Here is a 19,215-nt window from a genome sequence, read left to right on the forward strand (position 1 = left end):
AGGCAGTCACTCTTCAGAGAATTCTGAATAGGCATAGCTCAGGAGACTTAAAAGCCTGGATATCTGTTGATTCCCATGTTTTAAAAGCCCCCAGAGTGGATGCGTTGTTTTCGGTCCCAAAGTAACTTAGACCCTCAGCCTGTCTACATCTAAAGAACCATAGACACCTCTTTCGCACTTGGGATTCTATAATTAACGTGCATAAAGGTACGACACCCAAATCCATCATATTCCCGATCCCATTAAATGCAGAGTTAAATGGTGGTCTTGATAATCGTTATCAACTTTTGTAAAAAATGGAAAATTGATTGAGAGAAACCAGCATACAGATATAGCAGGAAGCCATTTCACTAGATGGCTCAAATATTTTGTTCAGATCTCCAAGATTAATATAATGTTTTTATTCTGCAAACTCAAATCAGAATGAAGGTCATAGTTTGAGCAACATACATATATATAGAATAAAATAGAATTCTTTGAAGGCATTTATGACAAGTGAGTTCCAAAAAGAATGTGCATTTGGAATGAATAACATTAGGGGGTAGATTTAACATATGTCAGACGCACATGATCCGCTATAGCAAAACATGTCCACCTGATGCCGACAGCTTGTGCAATGCCGCCCCTTCCCATTTGTGGCCAATTAGCCACCAGCAGGGGGTGTCAATCATCCCAATTGTATCCGAACAGAATGATTGCAGTCCGCCACCCCTTAAGACCGCTGCTTCTTAACTTATGTTTCCGGCAAGCCAGAAACATCAAGCGGAGCAAGCACTGCTTGATACATTTCTACCCTTGTGTTATTTGAGCTCTACAATATCAATCATCACATCTCTGCTGTACATGTTGTTCTACATTTCAAGCTTTGAAGAACGGACATATCTTACCTCCTTTTCTGAATACACGCTCTAACACTGGGAGTGGACCTCGTCCAAGGAAATCATCTCCAAGGTCAACAAGAGCCTCTTTCACTGCTTGATATCCCGTCAGAATCACTGTGGGTCGTGACCCCATAAAAATGGTGCATACAGGGCCATATGTCTCACCCATCTGCAAAAGTTTTAGATGAGTAAAATAATGAACACCTCAAAATCTAAAAGTAGCCTTACTTATGCATTCAGGATTTTTGTATAAGTGTTAAAGTAGTGTTTTATTTTTTTTATACATATACATATATATATATATATATATGTATATATATATATATATATATATATAAAAGGAAAAAAGGTTTTAACAGCGCCTATATATCTTCATATGAAAACAGGTATAAGAGTGATTAGGTGAATAATTATTGGTGGTACAACAGTAAGTCTTTGGCTGATGAGGAGTGATGTTAATCCAAGTGATTATAGAAATGTATAAAATACCCTTACCAAAAGTTACCCCAATCTAATGAGGTAAGTTTGCCGCACTGGAGGGTATGTAGATCCTGGATGCCGGTAGGTGCTCCCTTTAATTTGGTTGCCTCTTGGAGTATGAGGGGGTCTGATTCTTTTTAGAGAAGATGTCCCAGTATACTCTTTATACGACTGTGCTTGTTGCCTCTTGGAGTTCTCTAGGACTTGGTGAGAACTTTCTCCTCCGTAAATGTACCCTTCAGCTATAATGGAATGTCTGGGATCATCAGTTTTGGAGGGTGGGATTAGGTCCTTTTCATTCTTTCTCTCCTCCCATTTACTTCCTGTGGAGCTGTTGCTGGGTGTTTGATAATAAGAGTCCTCTTAAATGGGGATGTAATACCCCCCAAATTCCATGATAAGATGTTTACTCCTCTGGATATCTGATCTTGAATTTAACAAGACAATAAGTGAAAAGGGAAGAGAGCGTGTGTGAGGGGGAGAAGGAGGAGAGAAAGAAAGAAAAGGACCTAATCCAACCCTCCAAAACTGATAATCCCAGACATTCCATTATAGCTGAAGGGTACATTTACGGAGGAGAAAGTTCTCACCAAGTCCTAGAGAACTCCAAGAGGCAACAAGCACAGTCGTATAAAGAGTATACTGGGACATCTTCTCTAAAAAGAATCAGACCCCCTCATACTCCAAGAGGCAACCGAATTAAAGGGAGCACCTACTGGCATCCAGGATCTACATACCCTCCAGTGCGGCAAACTTACCTCATTAGATTGGGGTAACTTTTGGTAAGGGTATTTTATACATTTCTATAATCACTTGGATTAACATCACTCCTCATCAGCCAAAGACTTACTGTTGTACCACCAATAATTATTCACCTAATCATTCTTATACCTGTTTTCATATGAAGATATATAGGCGCTGTTAAAACCTTTTTTCCTTTTATTTTTACTCTCACTGTATTTAGGTTTCCACCTGATACATTGTTTGTTTATAATAGCTGCCTGAATACTTCTTTTACCCTGTGACTAGCGCAATTATAGAGTATCGCTTGTTTCTTCCCAGGTCTCCTGAGTTGTTAACATTCTACTTGCTTTCCCATATATATATATATATATATATATATATATATATATATATATATATATATATATATATATGTAAATACAGAGGATGGAACTTTTTTCTTCTGTCTGATATTGATCACTGCAAATTACATGACATTCAGGAGTTAATATGGGTAGTGCTACTAAGATTTAATTTGAATTCAATTGGTTTTGAAATAACATTCACCTAGATTACGAGTTTTGCATTGAGATTGCCACCACTAAATAACATTATTAACCCCTAAACCTCTGGCCTCCCACATCTCTACCACTAAAATAAACCTATTAACCCCTAAACTGACGGCCTCCTAAATCACAAAACACTAAATTAAACTATTAACTCCAAAACTTAACACCCCCTAACTTTAAATTAAAATTACAATATAACGCTAATTAAATAAATAAAAACGTACCTGTGAAATAAATATAAACCAAACATGAAACTATAAATTAACCTTACATAACTAATCTTATAATATAAAAAATACTACCAATGAAAATATCTAAATTATAATTTTTAAAAAACCTAACACTAAGAAAAAAATTAAAAATCTAAATTACAACTAAAAAAAAAAAAAGTTTACCAAAAATTATTAACACTAAAATCACGAAAAAATAAAAAACACTAAGATTACAAAAAAATAAACGAAATTATCAAAAATAAAAACAATTACACCTAATCTAATAGCCCTATAAAAATAAAAGCCCCCCCCCAAATAAACACAGGGGCCTTCAATAAACTACCAATAGCCCTTTAAAGGGCCTTTTGTAGGGCATTGCCTTAAAGAAATCAGCTCTTTTACCTGTAAAAAAACATACGCCTAGATTTAGAGTTTTGTCGGTAAAGACCCGCGTAGCTAACGCAGCTTTTATTCCCAACGCACCCTTAAGACAACGCTGGTATTTAGAGTTGTCTGAAGGGCTGCGTTAGGCTCCAAAAAGGGAGCGTTGAGACGAATTTACCGCCACTTCAACCCTCAATACCAGCATTGCTTACGGTAGCGGTAAGCTGCCAAAACGTGCTCATGCACGATTCCCCCATAGGAAACAATGGGGCAGTTTGGGATGAAAAAAAACCTAACACCTGCAAAAAAGCAGCGTTCAGCTCCTAACGCAGCCCCATTGTTTCCTATGGGGAAACACTTCCTAAGTCTGCACCTAACACCCTAACATGAACCCCGAGTCTAAACACCCCTAACCTTACACTTATTATCCCCTAATCTGCTGCCCCCGCTATCGCTGACCACTGCATTATATTATTAACCCCTAATCTGCCGCTCCGTACACCGCTGCCACCTACATTATCCATATGAACCCCTAATCTGCTGCCCCCAACATCGCCGACACCTACATAATATTTATTAACCCCTAATCTGCCCCCCCAACGTCGCCACTACCTACCTACACTTATTAACCCCTAATTTGCCGACCGGACCTCGCCGCCACTATAATAAATGTATTAACCCCTAAACCGCAGCACTCCCGCCTCACAAACCCTATAATAAATTGTATTAACCCCTAATCTGCCCTCCCTAACATCGCCGCCACCTAACTTCAAGTATTAACCCCTAATCTGCCGACTGGACCTCGCCGCTACTATAATAAATGTATTAACCCCTAAAGCTAAGTCTAACCCTAACCCTAACACCCCCCCTAAGTTAAATATAATTTTAATCTAACAAAATAAATTAACTCTAATTAACTAAAGTAATCCTATTTAAAACTAAATTCTTACCTGTAAAATAAACCCTAATATAGCTACAATATAACGAATAATTATATTGTAGCTATTTTAGGATTTATATTTATTTTCCAGGCAACTTTGTATTTATTTTAACTAGGTACAATAGCTATTAAAAAGTTAATAACTATTTAATAGCTACCTAGTTAAAATAAATACAAAATTACCTGTAAAATAAATACTAACCTAAGTTACAATTAAACCTAACACTACACTATCAATAAATTAATTAAATAAATTACCTACAATTACCTACAATTAAATAAACTAAAATAAATTACAAAAAACAAACAAACACTAAATTACAAAAAATAGAAAAAGATTACAAGAATTTTAAGCTAATTACACCTACTCTAAGCCCCCTAATAAAATAAAAAAGCCCCCCAAAATAATAAAGGTCCCTACCCTATTCTAAATTAAAACGTAATCAGCTCTTTTACCAGCCCTTAAAAGGGCTTTTTGCGGGGCATGCCCCAAAGTCATCAGCTCTTTTGCCTGTAAAAAAAAATACAACCCCCCCAACATTAAAACCCACCACCCACATACCCCTACTCTAACCCAAACCCCCTTAAATAAACCTAACACTACCCCCCTGAAGATCTCCCTACCTTGAGTCGTGTTCACCCAGCCGGGCCGAAGTCTTCATCCGATGGGGCAGAAGAGGACATCCAGACCGGCAGAAGTCTTCATCCTATCCGGGCAGAAGAGGACATCCAGACCGGCAGACATCTTCATCCAAGCGGCATCTTCTATCTTCATCCATCCGATGAGGAGCGGCTCCATCTTCAAGACCTCCGACGCGGAACATCCTTCTTGACCGACGACTACCCGACGAATGAAGGTTCCTTTAAGTGACGTCATTCAAGATGGCGTTCCTCGAATTCTGATTGGCTGATAGGATTCTATCAGCCAATCGGAATTAAGGTAGGAAAAATCTGATTGGCTGATTGAATCAGCCAATTAGATTCAAGTTCAATCCGATTGGCTGATCCAATCAGCCAATCAGATTGAGCTTGCATTCTATTGGCTGTTCCGATCAGCCAATAGAATACGAGCTCAATCTGATTGGCTGATTCAATCAGCCAATCAGATTTGTCCTACCTTAATTCCGATTGGCTGATAGAATTCTATCAGCCAATCGGAATTTGAGGGAAGCCATCTTGGATGACGTCACTTAAAGGAACCTTCATTCGTCGGGTAGTCGTCGGTCAAGAAGGATGTTCCGCGCCGGATGTCTTGAAGATGGAGCCGCTCCTCGTCGGATGGATGAAGATAGAAGATGCCTCTTGGATGAAGATGTCTGCCGGTCCGGATGTCCTCTTCTGCCAGGATAGGATGAAGACTTCTACCGGTCTGGATGTCCTCTTCTGCCCCATCGGATGAAGACTTCGGCCCGGCTGGGTGAACACGACTCAAGGTAGGGAGATCTTCAGGGGGGTAGTGTTAGGTTTATTTAAGGGGGGTTTGGGTTAGAGTAGGGGTATGTGGGTGGTGGGTTTTAATGTTGGGGGGGGTTGTATTTTTTTTTACAGGCAAAAGAGCTGATGACTTTGGGGCATGCCCCGCAAAAAGCCCTTTTAAGGGCTGGTAAAAGAGCTGATTACTTTTTAATTTAGAATAGGGTAGGGACCTTTATTATTTTGGGGGGCTTTGTTATTTTATTAGGGGGCTTAGAGTAGGTGTAATTAGCTTAAAATTCTTGTAACCTTTTTTTATTTTTTGTAATTTAGTGTTTGGGTTTTTTTTTTGTAATTTAGTTTAGTTTATTTAATTGTAGGTAATTGTAGGTAATTTATTTCATTAATTTATTGATAGTGTAGTGTTAGGTTTAATTGTAACTTTGGTTAGGAATTTTTTTACAGGTAATTTTGTAATTATTTTAACTAGGTAGCTATTAAATAGTTATTAACTATTTAATAGCTATTGTACCTAGTTAAAATAAATACAAAGTTGCCTGTAAAATAAATATAAATCCTAAAATAGCTACAATATAATTATTCATTATATTGTAGCTATATTAGGGTCTATTTTACAGGTAAGTATTTAGTTTTAAATAGGAATACTTTAGTTAATAAGATTTAATTTATTTCGTTAGATTAAAATTATACTTAACTTAGGGGGGTGTTAGGGTTAGGGTTAGACTTAGCTTTAGGTGTTAATACATTTATTAGAGTAGCGGCGAGGTCCGGTCGGCAGATTAGGGGTTAATACTTGAAGTTAGGTGGCAGCGATGTTAGGGAGGGCAGATTAGGGGTTAATAACATTTATTATAGTGTTTGTGAGACGGGAGTGCGGCGGTTTAGGGGTTAATACATTTATTACAGTGGCGGCGAGGTCCGGTCGGCAGATTAGGGGTTAATAAGTGTAGGTAAGGTAGCGGCGACTTTGGGGGGGCAGATTAGGGGTTAATAAACATAATATAGGGGTCAGCGGTGTAAGGGGCAGCAGATTAGGGGTTCATAGGGATAATGTAGGTTGTGGCGATGTGCGGTCGGCAGATTAGGGGTTAATTATTTATTATAGTGGCGGCTATGTGGGGGGACCTCGGTTTAGGGGTACATAGGTAGTTTATGGGTGTTAGTGTACTTTACAGCACAGTAGTTAAGAGCTTTATAAACCGGCGTTAGCCCATAAAGCTCTTAACTACTGACTTTTTTTGGCGTTAGGAGTCTTGTCGGTAGAGGGTCTACCGCTCACTTCAGCCAAGACTCTAAATACCGGCGTTAGGAAAATCCCATTGAAAAGATAGGATACGCAATTGGCATAAGGGGATCTGCGGTATGGAAAAGTTGCGGTTTGAAAGTGAGCGTTAGACCCTTTCCTGGCTGACTCTAAATACCAGTGGGCGGCCAAAAGCAGCGTTAGGACCCCTTAACGCTCCTTTTGACGGCTAACTCAGAACTCTAAATCTAGGCGATACAAAGGCCCCCCAACAGTAAAATCCACCACCCAACCAACCCCCCAAAATAAAAAACAAATTCTAAAAAAAACCTAAGCTACCCATTGCCCCTAAAGGGGCATTTGTATGAAAATTTAGCTCTTTTTCATTGCCCTTATAAAGGCATTCAGCTCTTTTAAAAAAGCCCAAACCGTAATCAAAAAGAAAAAAAAAACACCCCAAAAAATATAAAAAAAATTAACACTAACCCCAGAAGATCTACTCACTGTTTCTGAGCTCCGGACATACAGGCAGATAGGTCTTCATCCATCCCGGGGGCGTCTTCTATCTTCATCCTGGCGGGGCGGAGCCATCCTAGAAGCTGATCCCATCCTGCGCGGAGCGTCCTCTTCATATGGTCGCCGCTGTACACTGAAGTTGAATGCAAGGTAGCCGTTTCAAAATTGCATTCCTATTGGCTGATTTGATTCTTCAAATTAAAATCAGCCAATAGGATGAGAGCTACTGAAATCCTATAGGCTGATTTGAACAACCAATAACTTAATAGCTTTTATTAGTGGCGGCCATGTCGGGGGCAGCAGATTAGGGGTGTTTAGACTTGGGGTTTATATAAGGATTTTAGGTTTAAACGTAACTTTTTTTCCCCATCGACATTATTGTAGTTGCGTTACGGCGATCACGATTGCACACTTCAGGTGTTATTTTTTTTCCCAACACCTTCTCCCCATTGATGTCTATGGGGGAAAGCACCCCTTGGCTTTAGTGCGGTATGGAGCTTATCACCACCATAATGCACAAGGAGGCTTTTCAGAAAATTGTAATGGCAGGCTATGGAGGGTGAGATAACGCAACTTTTGTTGCGTTCATATTGCACCCTGTTTAGAGCAAAACTCGTAAACTAGGTGTTTGTCATTTATGTTACATATTTTTAGCAAGACAGTTGTTTGTTGTTTCAGTGCTAGATGAGAAAATGCAGTGTTTAATAGGTCAATGTTTGTAATCAACTTTTCATCATAATCATACATTTTATTACTAGCAGGGACTGAGCCAATAATTATGCCTTTGTCATTAGTACAATATGGTCCTAGCAGGGGCTTAGCCCATCAACATGTCACTGTCATTACTACACTTTATTCATAGCAGGGACTGAGCCCATTAACATGTCACTGTCATTAGTACACTTCATTCATAGCAGGGACTGAGCCCATACACATGTCACTGTCATTTATACACTTTAGACCTAGCAGAGACTGAGCACATAAACATGTCACTGTCATTAGTACACTTTGGTCGTAGCAGAGACTGAGCCTATAAACATGTCACTGTCATTAGTACACTTTAGTCCTAGCAGGGACTGAGCACATAAACATGTCACTGTCATTAGTGCAATTTAGTCCTAGCAGGGACTGAGCACATAAACATGTCACTGTCATTAGTGCACTTTAGTCGTAGCAGAGACTGAGCCCATGAAGATGTCACTGTCATTAGTACACGTTGGTCTAGCAGGGACTTAGCACATAAACATGTCACTGTCATTAGTACACTTTGGTCAAACAGGGACTGAGAGCATAAACATGTTACTGTCATTACTACACTTTATACATAGCAGGGACTGAGCCCATAAACATGTCACTGTCATTAATACACTTTAGACCTAGTAGAGACTGAGCCCATACACATGTCACTGTCATTATTACACTTTAGTCCTAGCAGGGACTGAGCCCATAAACATGTCACTGTCATTGTACACTTTAGTCCTAGCAGGGACTGAGCACATAAACATGTCACTGTCATTAGTACACTTTAGTCCTAGCAGTGACTGAAAACATAAACATGTCACTGTCATTAGTACACTTTAATCCAAGCAGGGACTGAGCCAATAAACATGTCACTGTCATTAATACACTTTAGACCTAGTAGGGACTGAGCACATAAACATGTCACTGTCATTAGTACACTTTAGTCCTCGCAGGGACTGAGCACATAAACATGTCACTGTCATTAGTACACTTTAGTTCTAGCAGGGACTGAGCCCATAAACATGTCTCTGTCATTATTACACTTTAATCCTAGCAGGGACTGAGCACATAAACATGTCTCTGTCATTATTACACTTTAGTCCTAGCAGAGACTGAGCCCATAAACATGTCACTGTCATTTGTACAGTTTGGTCCTAGCAGGGTCTGAACACATAAACAAGTCACTGTCATTAGTACACTCTAGTCCTAGCAGGGACTGAGCTCATAAGCATGTCATTGTCATTAGTAAACTTTAGCCCTAGCAGGGACTGAGCCCACAAACATGTCACTGTCATCAGTACACTTTAGTCCTAGCAGGGACTGAGCACATAAACATGTCACTGTCATTAGTGCACTTTAGTCCTAGCAGGGACTGAGCAGATAAACATGTCACTGTCATCAGTACACTTTAGTCCTAGCAGGGACTGAGCAGGTAAACATGTCACTGTCATTAGTACACTTTAGTCCTAGCAGGGACTAAACACATAAACATGTCACTGTCATTAGTACACTTTAGTCCTAGCAGGGACTAAGCACATAAACATGTCACTGTCATTAGTGCACTTTGGCCCTAGCAGGGACTAAGCCTATAAACATGTCACTGTCATTAGTACACTTTAGTCCTAGCAGGGACTGAGCACATAAACATGTCACTGTCATTAGTACACTTTAGCCCTAGCAGGTACTAAGCACATAAACATGTCACTGTCATTAGTGCACTTTAGTCTAGCAGGGACTGAGCACATAAACATGTCACTGTCATTAGTGCACTTTGGCCCTAGCAGGCACTGAGCCCATAAACATGTCACTGTCATTAGTACATTTTGGTCCTAGCAGGGACTGAGCCCATAAACATGTCACAGTCATTAGTACATTTTGGACCTAGCAGGGTCTGAGCACATAAACATGTCATTGTCATTAGTGCACTTTAGTCTAGCAGGGACTGAGCACATAAACATGTCACTGTCATTAGGGCACTTTGGCCCTAGCAGGGACTGAGCCCATAAACATGTCACTGTCATTAGTGCACTTTAGTCTAGCAGGGACTGAGCACTAAACATGTCACTGTCATTAGGGCACTTTGGCCCTAGCAGGGACTGAGCCCATAAACATGTCACTGTCATTAGTACACGTTGGTCCTAGCAGGGACTGAGCCCATAAACATGCCACTGTCATTAGTACATTTTGGTCCTAGCAGGGACTGAGCACAAAAACATGTCACTGTCATTAGTGCACTTTAGTCCTAGCAGGGACTGAGCACATAAACATGTCACTGTCATTAGTGCACTTTAGTCCTAGCAGGGACTGAGCAGATAAACATGTCACTGTCATCAGTACACTTTAGTCCTAGAAGGGACTGAGCAGGTAAACATGTCACTGTCAATAGTACACTTTAGTCCTAGCAGGGACTAAACACATAAACATGTCACTGTCATTAGTACACTTTAGTCCTAGCAGGGACTAAGCACATAAACATGTCACTGTCATTAGTGCACTTTGGCCCTAGCAGGGACTAAGCCTATAAACATGTCACTGTCATTAGTACACTTTAGTCCTAGCAGGGACTGAGCACATAAACATGTCACTGTCATTAGTACACTTTAGCCCTAGCAGGTACTAAGCACATAAACATGTCACTGTCATTAGTGCACTTTAGTCTAGCAGGGACTAAGCACATAAACATGTCACTGTCATTAGTGCACTTTGGCCCTAGCAGGCACTGAGCCCATAAACATGTCACTGTCATTAGTACATTTTGGTCCTAGCAGGGACTGAGCCCATAAACATGTCACAGTCATTAGTACATTTTGGACCTAGCAGGGTCTGAGCACATAAACATGTCATTGTCATTAGTGCACTTTAGTCTAGCAGGGACTGAGCACATAAACATGTCACTGTCATCAGGGCACTTTGGCCCTAGCAGGGACTGAGCCCATAAACATGTCACTGTCATTAGTGCACTTTAGTCTAGCAGGGACTGAGCACTAAACATGTCACTGTCATTAGGGCACTTTGGCCCTAGCAGGGACTGAGCCCATAAACATGTCACTGTCATTAGTACACGTTGGTCCTAGCAGGGACTGAGCCCATAAACATGCCACTGTCATTAGTACATTTTGGTCCTAGCAGGGACTGAGCACAAAAACATGTCACTGTCATTAGTGCACTTTAGTCTAGCAGGGACTGAGCACATAAACATGTCACTGTCGTTAGTGCACTTTGGCCCTAGCAAGGACTGAGCCCATAAACATGTCACTGCCATTAGTAAACTTTAGTCCTAGTAGGGACTGAGCCCATAAACATGTTACTGTCATTAGTACACTTTGGTCCTAGCAGGGACTGAGTCCATAAATATGTCACTGTCATTAGTACACTTTGGTCCTAGCAGGGACTAAACACATAGATATGTCACTGTCATTAGTGCACTTTAGTCCTAGCAGGGACTGAGCAGGTAAACATGTCACTGTCATTAGTACACTTTAGTCCTAGCAGGGACTGAGCACATAAACATGTCACTGTCGTTAGTGCACTTTGGCCCTAGCAGGGACTGAGCCCATAAACATGTCACTGCCATTAGTAAACTTTAGTCCTAGTAGGGACTGAGCCCATAAACATGTCACTGTCATTAGTACATTTTGGACCTAGCAGGGTCTGAGCACATAAACATGTCATTGTCATTAGTGCACTTTAGTCTAGCAGGGACTGAGCACATAAACATGTCACTGTCATTAGGGCACTTTGGCCCTAGCAAGGACTGAGTACATAAATATGTCACTGTCATTAGTACACTTTAGTCCTAGCAAGGACTGAGCACATAAACATGTCACTGTCATTAGTACACTTTAGTCCTAGCAGGGACTGAGCACATAAACATGTCACTGTCATTAGTACACTTTAGTCCTAGCAGGGACTGAGCACATACACATGTCACTGTCATTAGTAAACTTTGCTCCTAGCAGGGACTGAGCCCATAAATATGTCACTGTCATTAGTAAACTTTGCTCCTAGCAGGGACTGAGCCTATAGACATGTCACTGTCATTAATGCACTTTAGTCTAGCAGGGACTGAGCACATAAACGTGTCACTGTCATTAGTGCACTTTAGTCCTAGCAGGGACTGAGCACATAAACATGTCACTGTCCTTAGTACACTTTAATCCAAGCAGGGAGTAAGCCCATTAACATGTCACTGTTATTAGTACACTTTTGTCCTAGCAGGGACTGAACACATAGATATGTCACTGTCATAAGTATACTTTAGTCCTAGCAGGGACTGAGCCCATTAACATGTCACAGTCATTAGTACACTTTAGTCCTAGCAGGTACTGAGCCCATAAATATGTCACTGTCATTAGTAAACTTTGCTCCTAGCAGGGACTGAGCCTATAAACATGTCACTGTCATTAGTACACTTTAGTCTAGCAGGGACTGAGCACATAAACATGTCACTGTCATTAGTACACTTTAGTCCTAGCAGGGACTGAGCACATAAACATGTCACTGTCCTTAGTACACTTTAATCCAAGCAGGGAGTAAGCCCATTAACATGTCACTGTTATTAGTACACTTTGGTCCTAGCAGGGACTGAGCACATAAACATGTCACTGTCATTAGTACACTTTAGTCCTAGCAGGGACTAAACACATAGATATGTCACTGTCATTAGTGCACTTTAGTCCTAGCAGGGACTGAGCAGGTAAACATGTCACTGTCATTAGTACACTTTAGTCCTAGCAGGGACTGAGCACATAAACATGTCACTGTCGTTAGTGCACTTTGGCCCTAGCAGGGACTGAGCCCATAAACATGTCACTGCCATTAGTAAACTTTAGTCCTAGTAGGGACTGAGCCCATAAACATGTTACTGTCATTAGTACACTTTGGTCCTAGCAGGGACTGAGTACATAAATATGTCACTGTCATTAGTACACTTTAGTCCTAGCAAGGACTGAGCACATAAACATGTCACTGTCATTAGTACACTTTAGTCCTAGCAGGGACTGAGCACATAAACATGTCACTGTCATTAGTGCACTTTAGTCCTAGCAGGGACTGAGCAGGTAAACATGTCACTGTCATTAGTTCACTTTGGCCCTAGCAGGAACTGAGCCTATAAACATGTCACTGTCATTAGTGCACTTTGGCCCTAGCAGGGACTGAGCTCATAAACATGTCACTGTCATTAGTACAATTTGGTCGTAGCAGGAACTGAGCCCATAAACATGTCACTGTCATTAGTGCATTTGGGTCCTAGCAGGGACTGAGCACATAAACATGTCACTGTCATTAGTGCACTTTAGCCTAGCAGGGACTGAGTCCATAAACATGTCACTGTCATTAGTGCACTTTGGGCCTAGCACGGACTGAGCCCATAAACATGTCACTGTCATTAGTAGACTTTAGTCCTAGCAGGGACTGAGCACATAAACATGTCACTGTAATTAGTATACTTTAATCCAAGCAGGGAGTAAGCCCATTAACATGTCACTGTCATTAGTACACTTTGGTCCTAGAAGGGACTGAACACATAGATATGTCACCGTCATTAGTATACTTTAGTCCTAGCAGGGACTGAGCCCATAAACATGTCACTGTCATTAGTAAACTTTGCTCCTAGCAGGGACTGAGCCCATAAATATGTCACTGTCATTAGTGCACTTTGGCCCTAGCAGGGACTGAGCCTATAAACATGTCACTGTCATTAATACACTTTAGTCCTAGCAGGGACTGAGCAGGTAAACATGTCACTGTCATTAGTACACTTTGGTCGTAGCAGGAACTGAGCCCATAAACATGTCACTGTCATTAGTGCATTTTGGTCCTAGCAGGTACTGAGCACATAAACATGTCACTGTCATTAGTGCACTTTAGCCTAGCAGGGACTGAGCCCATAAACATGTCACTGTCATTAGTACACTTTAGTCCTAGCAGGGACTGAGCACATACACATGTCACTGTCATTAGTAAACTTTGCTCCTAGCAGGGACTGAGCCCATAAATATGTCACTGTCATTAGTAAACTTTGCTCCTAGCAGGGACTGAGCCTATAGACATGTCACTGTCATTAATGCACTTTAGTCTAGCAGGGACTGAGCACATAAACATGTCACTGTCATTAGTACACTTTAGTCCTAGCAGGGACTGAGCACATAAACATGTCACTGTCCTTAGTACACTTTAATCCAAGCAGGGAGTAAGCCCATTAACATGTCACTGTTATTAGTACACTTTTGTCCTAGCAGGGACTGAACACATAGATATGTCACTGTCATAAGTATACTTTAGTCCTAGCAGGGACTGAGCCCATTAACATGTCACAGTCATTAGTACACTTTAGTCCTAGCAGGTACTGAGCCCATAAACATGTCACTGTCATTAGTAAAGTTTAGTTCTAGCAGAGACTAAGCTTATAAACATGTCATTAGTACACTTTAGTCTTAGCAGGGACTGAGCAGGGAAACATGTCACTGTCATTAGTAAACTTTGCTCCTAGCAGGGACTGAGCCCATAAACATTTCACTGTCATTAGTGCACTTTGGGCCTAGCAGGGACTGAGCCCATAAACATGTCACTGTCATTAGTACACATTTGTCCTAGCAGGGACTGAGCCCATAAACATGTCACTGTCATTAGTACACTTTAGTCCTAGCAGGGACTGAGCACATACACATGTCACTGTCATTAGTATACTTTAATCCAAGCAGGGACTGAGCCCATAAACATGTCACTGTCATTAGTAAACTTTGCTCCTAGCAGGGACTGAGCCCATAAATATGTCACTGTCATTAGTAAACTTTGCTCCTAGCAGGGACTGAGCCTATAAACATGTCACTGTCATTAGTACACTTTAGTCTAGCAGGGACTGAGCACATAAACATGTCACTGTCATTAGTACACTTTAGTCCTAGCAGGGACTGAGCACATAAACATGTCACTGTCCTTAGTACACTTTAATCCAAGCAGGGAGTAAGCCCATTAACATGTCACTGTTATTAGTACACTTTGGTCCTAGCAGGGACTGAGCACATAAACATGTCACTGTCATTAGTACACTTTAGTCCTAGCAGGGACTGAGCACATAAACATGTCACTGTCATTAGTAAACTTTAGTCTAGCAGGGACTGGGCACATAAACATGTCACTGTCATTAGTACACTTTAGTCCTAGCAGGGATTGAGCCCATTAACATGTCACAGTCATTAGTACACTTTAGTCCTAGCAGGTACTGAGCCTATAAATATGTCACTGTCATTAGTAAAGTTTAGTTCTAGCAGAGACTAAGCTTATAAACATGTTACTGTCATTAGTACACTTTAGTCCTAGCAGGGACTGAGCAGGGAAACATGTCACTGTCATTAGTAAACTTTGCTCCTAGCAGGGACTGAGCCCATAAATATGTCACTGTCATTAGTGCACTTTGGCCCTAGCAGGGACTGAGCACATAAACATATCACTGTCATTAGTACACTTAAGTCCTAGCAGGGACTGAGCAGGTAAACATGTCACTGTCATTAGTACACTTAAGTCCTAACAGGGATTGAGCATATAAACATGTCACTGTCATTAGAACACTTTAGTCCTAGCAGGGACTGAGCAGATAAACATGTCACTGTCATTAGTACACTTTAGTCCTAGCAGGGACTGAGCACATAAACATGTCACTGTCATTAGTTCACTTTAGTCTAGCAGGGACTGAGCACATAAACATGTCACTGTCAGTAGTACACTTTAGTCCTAGCAGGAACTGAGCAGGTAAACATGTCACTGTCATTAGTACACTTTAGTCCTAGCAGGGACTGAGCACATAAACATGTCACTGTCATTAGTTCACTTTAGTCTAGCAGGGACTGAGCACATAAACATGTCACTGTCAGTAGTACACTTTAGTCCTAGCAGGAACTGAGCAGGTAAACATGTCACTGTCATTAGTACACTTTAGTCCTAGCAGGGACTGAGCACATAAACATGTCACTGTCATTAGTTCACTTTAGTCTAGCAGGGACTGAGCACATAAACATGTCACTGTCATTTGGGCACTTTGGCCCTAGCAGGGACTGAGCCCATAAACATGTCACTGTCATTAGTACACTTTGGTCGTAGCAGGAACTGAGCCCATAAACATGTCCCTGTCATTAGTACATTTTGGTCCTAGCAGGGACTGAGCACATAAACATGTCACTGTCATTAGTGCACTTTAGTCTAGCAGGGACTGAGCCCATAAACATGTCACTGTCATTAGTGCACTTTGGGCCTAACAGGGACTGAGCCCATAAACATGTCACTGTCATTAGTACACATTAGTCCTAGCAGAGACTGAGAACATAAACATGTCACTGTCATTAGTACACTTTAGTCCTAGCAGGGACTGAGCACATAAACATGTCACTGTCATTAGTACACTTTAATCAAAGCAGGAAGTAAGCCCATTAACATGTCACTGTTATTAGTACACTTTGGACCTAGCAGGGACTGAACACATAGATATGTCACTGTCATTGTACACTTTAGTCCTAGCAGGTACTGAGCACATAAACATGTCACTGTCATTAGTAAACTTTGCTCCTAGCAGGGACTGAGCCCATAAATATGTCACTGTCTTTAGTGCACTTTGGCCCTAGCAGGGACTGAGCCTATAAACATGTCACTGTCATTAGTGCACTTTAGTCTAGCAGGGACTGAGCACATAAACATGTCACTGTCATTAGTACACTTTAGTCCTAGCAGGGACTGAGCAGGTAAACATGTCACTGTCATTAGTACACTTTAGTCCTAGCAGGGACTGAGCACATAAACATGTCACTGTCATTAGTGCACTTTAGTCCTAGCAGGGACTGAGCACATAAACATGTCACTGTCATTAGTACACTTTAGTCCTAGCAGGGACTGAGCACATAAACATGTCACTGTCATTAGTGCACTTTGGCCCTAGCAGGGACTGAGCCCATAAACATGTCACTGTCATTAGTACACTTTAGCCCTAGCAGGGACTGAGCACATAAACATGACACTATCATTAGTACACTTTAGCCCTAGCAGGGACTGAGCCCATAAACATGTCACTGTCATTAGTGCACTTTAGTACTAGCAGGGACTGAGCCCATAAATTTGTCACTGTCATTAGTACACTTTAGCCCTAGCAGGGACTGAGCCCATAAACATGTCACTGTCATTAGTACACTTTGGTCGTAGCAGGATCTGAGCCCATAAACATGTCACTGTCATTAGTACATTTTGGTCCTAGCAGGGACTGAGCACATAAACATGTCACTGTCATTAGTACACTTTAGTCCTAGCAGAGACTGAGCACATAAACATGTCACTGTCATTAGTACATTTTGGTCCTAGCAGGGACTGAGCACATAAACATGTCACTGTCATTAGTGCACTTTATTACTAGCAGAGACTGAGCACATAAACATGTCACTGTCATTAGTGCACTTTAGCCTTGCAGGGACTGAGCACATAAACATGTCACTGTCATTAGTGCACTTTGGCCCTAGCAGGGACTGAGCCCATAAACATGTCACTGTCATTAGTACACTTTAGTCCTAGCAGGATCTGAGCCCATAAACATGTCACTGTCATTAGTACACTTTAGTCCTAGCAGGATCTGAGCCCATAAACATGTCACTGTCATTAGTACACTTTAGTCCTAGCAGAGTCTGAGCACATAAACATGTCCCTGTCATTAGTACACTTTAATCCAAGCAGGGAGTAAGCCCATTAACATTTCACTGTCATTAGTACACTTTGCTCCTAGCAGGGACTGAGCACATAACTATGTCACTGTCATTTGAAGAGTTTGGTACTTGTAGAGACTAAGGGGTAGATTTATTAGGGGTCGATCGGACATGATTCACTGTAGCAAATACACACCTAAGGACACAATAGAAGATTAGTACAATCACGCTTACAGTTTACAAACATATTCTAACATTATACAATACAATCCCCAGCTGCTATAGTTTTAAAAGGAAGCATTTTGGTGTTTTTTTGTCTTTTTTAAGAAAGTTGGTCACAGACATGACGAATATATTGGCGCTCTGTGGGAGTTTACTGGGCGTTCCATGAGAGTAACCTGTATTTTAATGGGGAACATCGCCGTGGGTTTCTTATGTTCGAAGCAATGTCCTCCATTTTAGCTATCCCTTTTCAGCCATTTCAGTTTTGCCTGCTTTTTAGTAGCGATATTTCCCAGTATGACAAATCTAGTGACTGTACAGTGAAACTGAATATACATATGTAGTGTAATATGAAGTGTTACTACACAGAAAGCTTTTATATTTTTGTGAACATGCAGTCTATTTTGTGTAAACACGCTTTAGTTCGGTTCCCCATCTCCTAAGGGAGACACATCGCCATTCGTTAGCACAACGTGGTTCAGACCACTTTTTTTTTTATAAGATATCGACAGACCGATGAACTGCGAGTTTGGCAAACCCAAACAGGCAGTTTCTCGTTGGTCTGTTGATGTGTTTAATATTGGGGACTAAGCCATACATATGTCACCATCAGATGCACGGTTTACCCTTAACATATAGTTTTTTCTCACATCTACCCCAGAACTTACCTTGACTAAATAGGGCACCACTCCTTGCTTATGGATCTGTAGAACGTTCCCTAGTACAGGCAGAGCGAAAGGTCCTGGGGGCAATCGCCTTCTTTTCCATGTCAGTTTTATAAATAAGAGAGCCAGCAGTAGAGAAGTAAAAGTCACTAGGAGAACTACTGAGTTCCTGAGGTCTAACATGTCCCCAGTAAACACTGAAGAATAACTTATTTGACTTAGGAAAATTGTTTTTGTTCTTTTCTCAAGCTGCCCTTCAGCATTTGATTTGCTGGTGTGGTAAGCTAGCTGCTGGGCGAGCGCCAAATTGGATCAAAAGTCATGATTTATATAAACAGACGTTCTAACATGTTGTAACAAAAGAGAATGGAGTAGAGTAAATTCTATTGATTTTGTTTATATAATATTACTTTTTAGTTATAGCACTAATGAAGCCAACATTAAAAACATTACTCAAATTCCCAAAAATGTTTGTTGCAGCAAATATTCACCAAGATTACAAGTTTTGCGCAAAACCTGGTGCTT

The 19,215-nt window shown here is 41.0% G+C and overlaps 1 protein-coding gene across 1 annotated transcript in view; it reads right to left on the reverse strand.

The window, feature by feature from the left end:
• Nucleotides 1-18,934, reverse strand: part of LOC128666896 (cytochrome P450 2G1) — a 39,938-nt gene extending 21,004 nt beyond the window's left edge. Inside the window, exons 1-2 of the mRNA XM_053721707.1 lie at nt 18,694-18,934; nt 888-1,050 (exon numbers count right to left, since the gene is read on the reverse strand). Coding sequence (XP_053577682.1) covers nt 888-1,050; nt 18,694-18,873 — 343 coding nt within the window. The 5' untranslated portion in view covers nt 18,874-18,934. The remainder of the gene's footprint in view (nt 1-887; nt 1,051-18,693) is intronic.
• Between the last annotated feature and the right edge of the window lie 281 nt (nt 18,935-19,215).

This window comes from Bombina bombina, chromosome 7 (genome assembly GCF_027579735.1).
Source record: "Bombina bombina isolate aBomBom1 chromosome 7, aBomBom1.pri, whole genome shotgun sequence".
Classification (NCBI taxonomy): domain Eukaryota; kingdom Metazoa; phylum Chordata; class Amphibia; order Anura; family Bombinatoridae; genus Bombina; species Bombina bombina.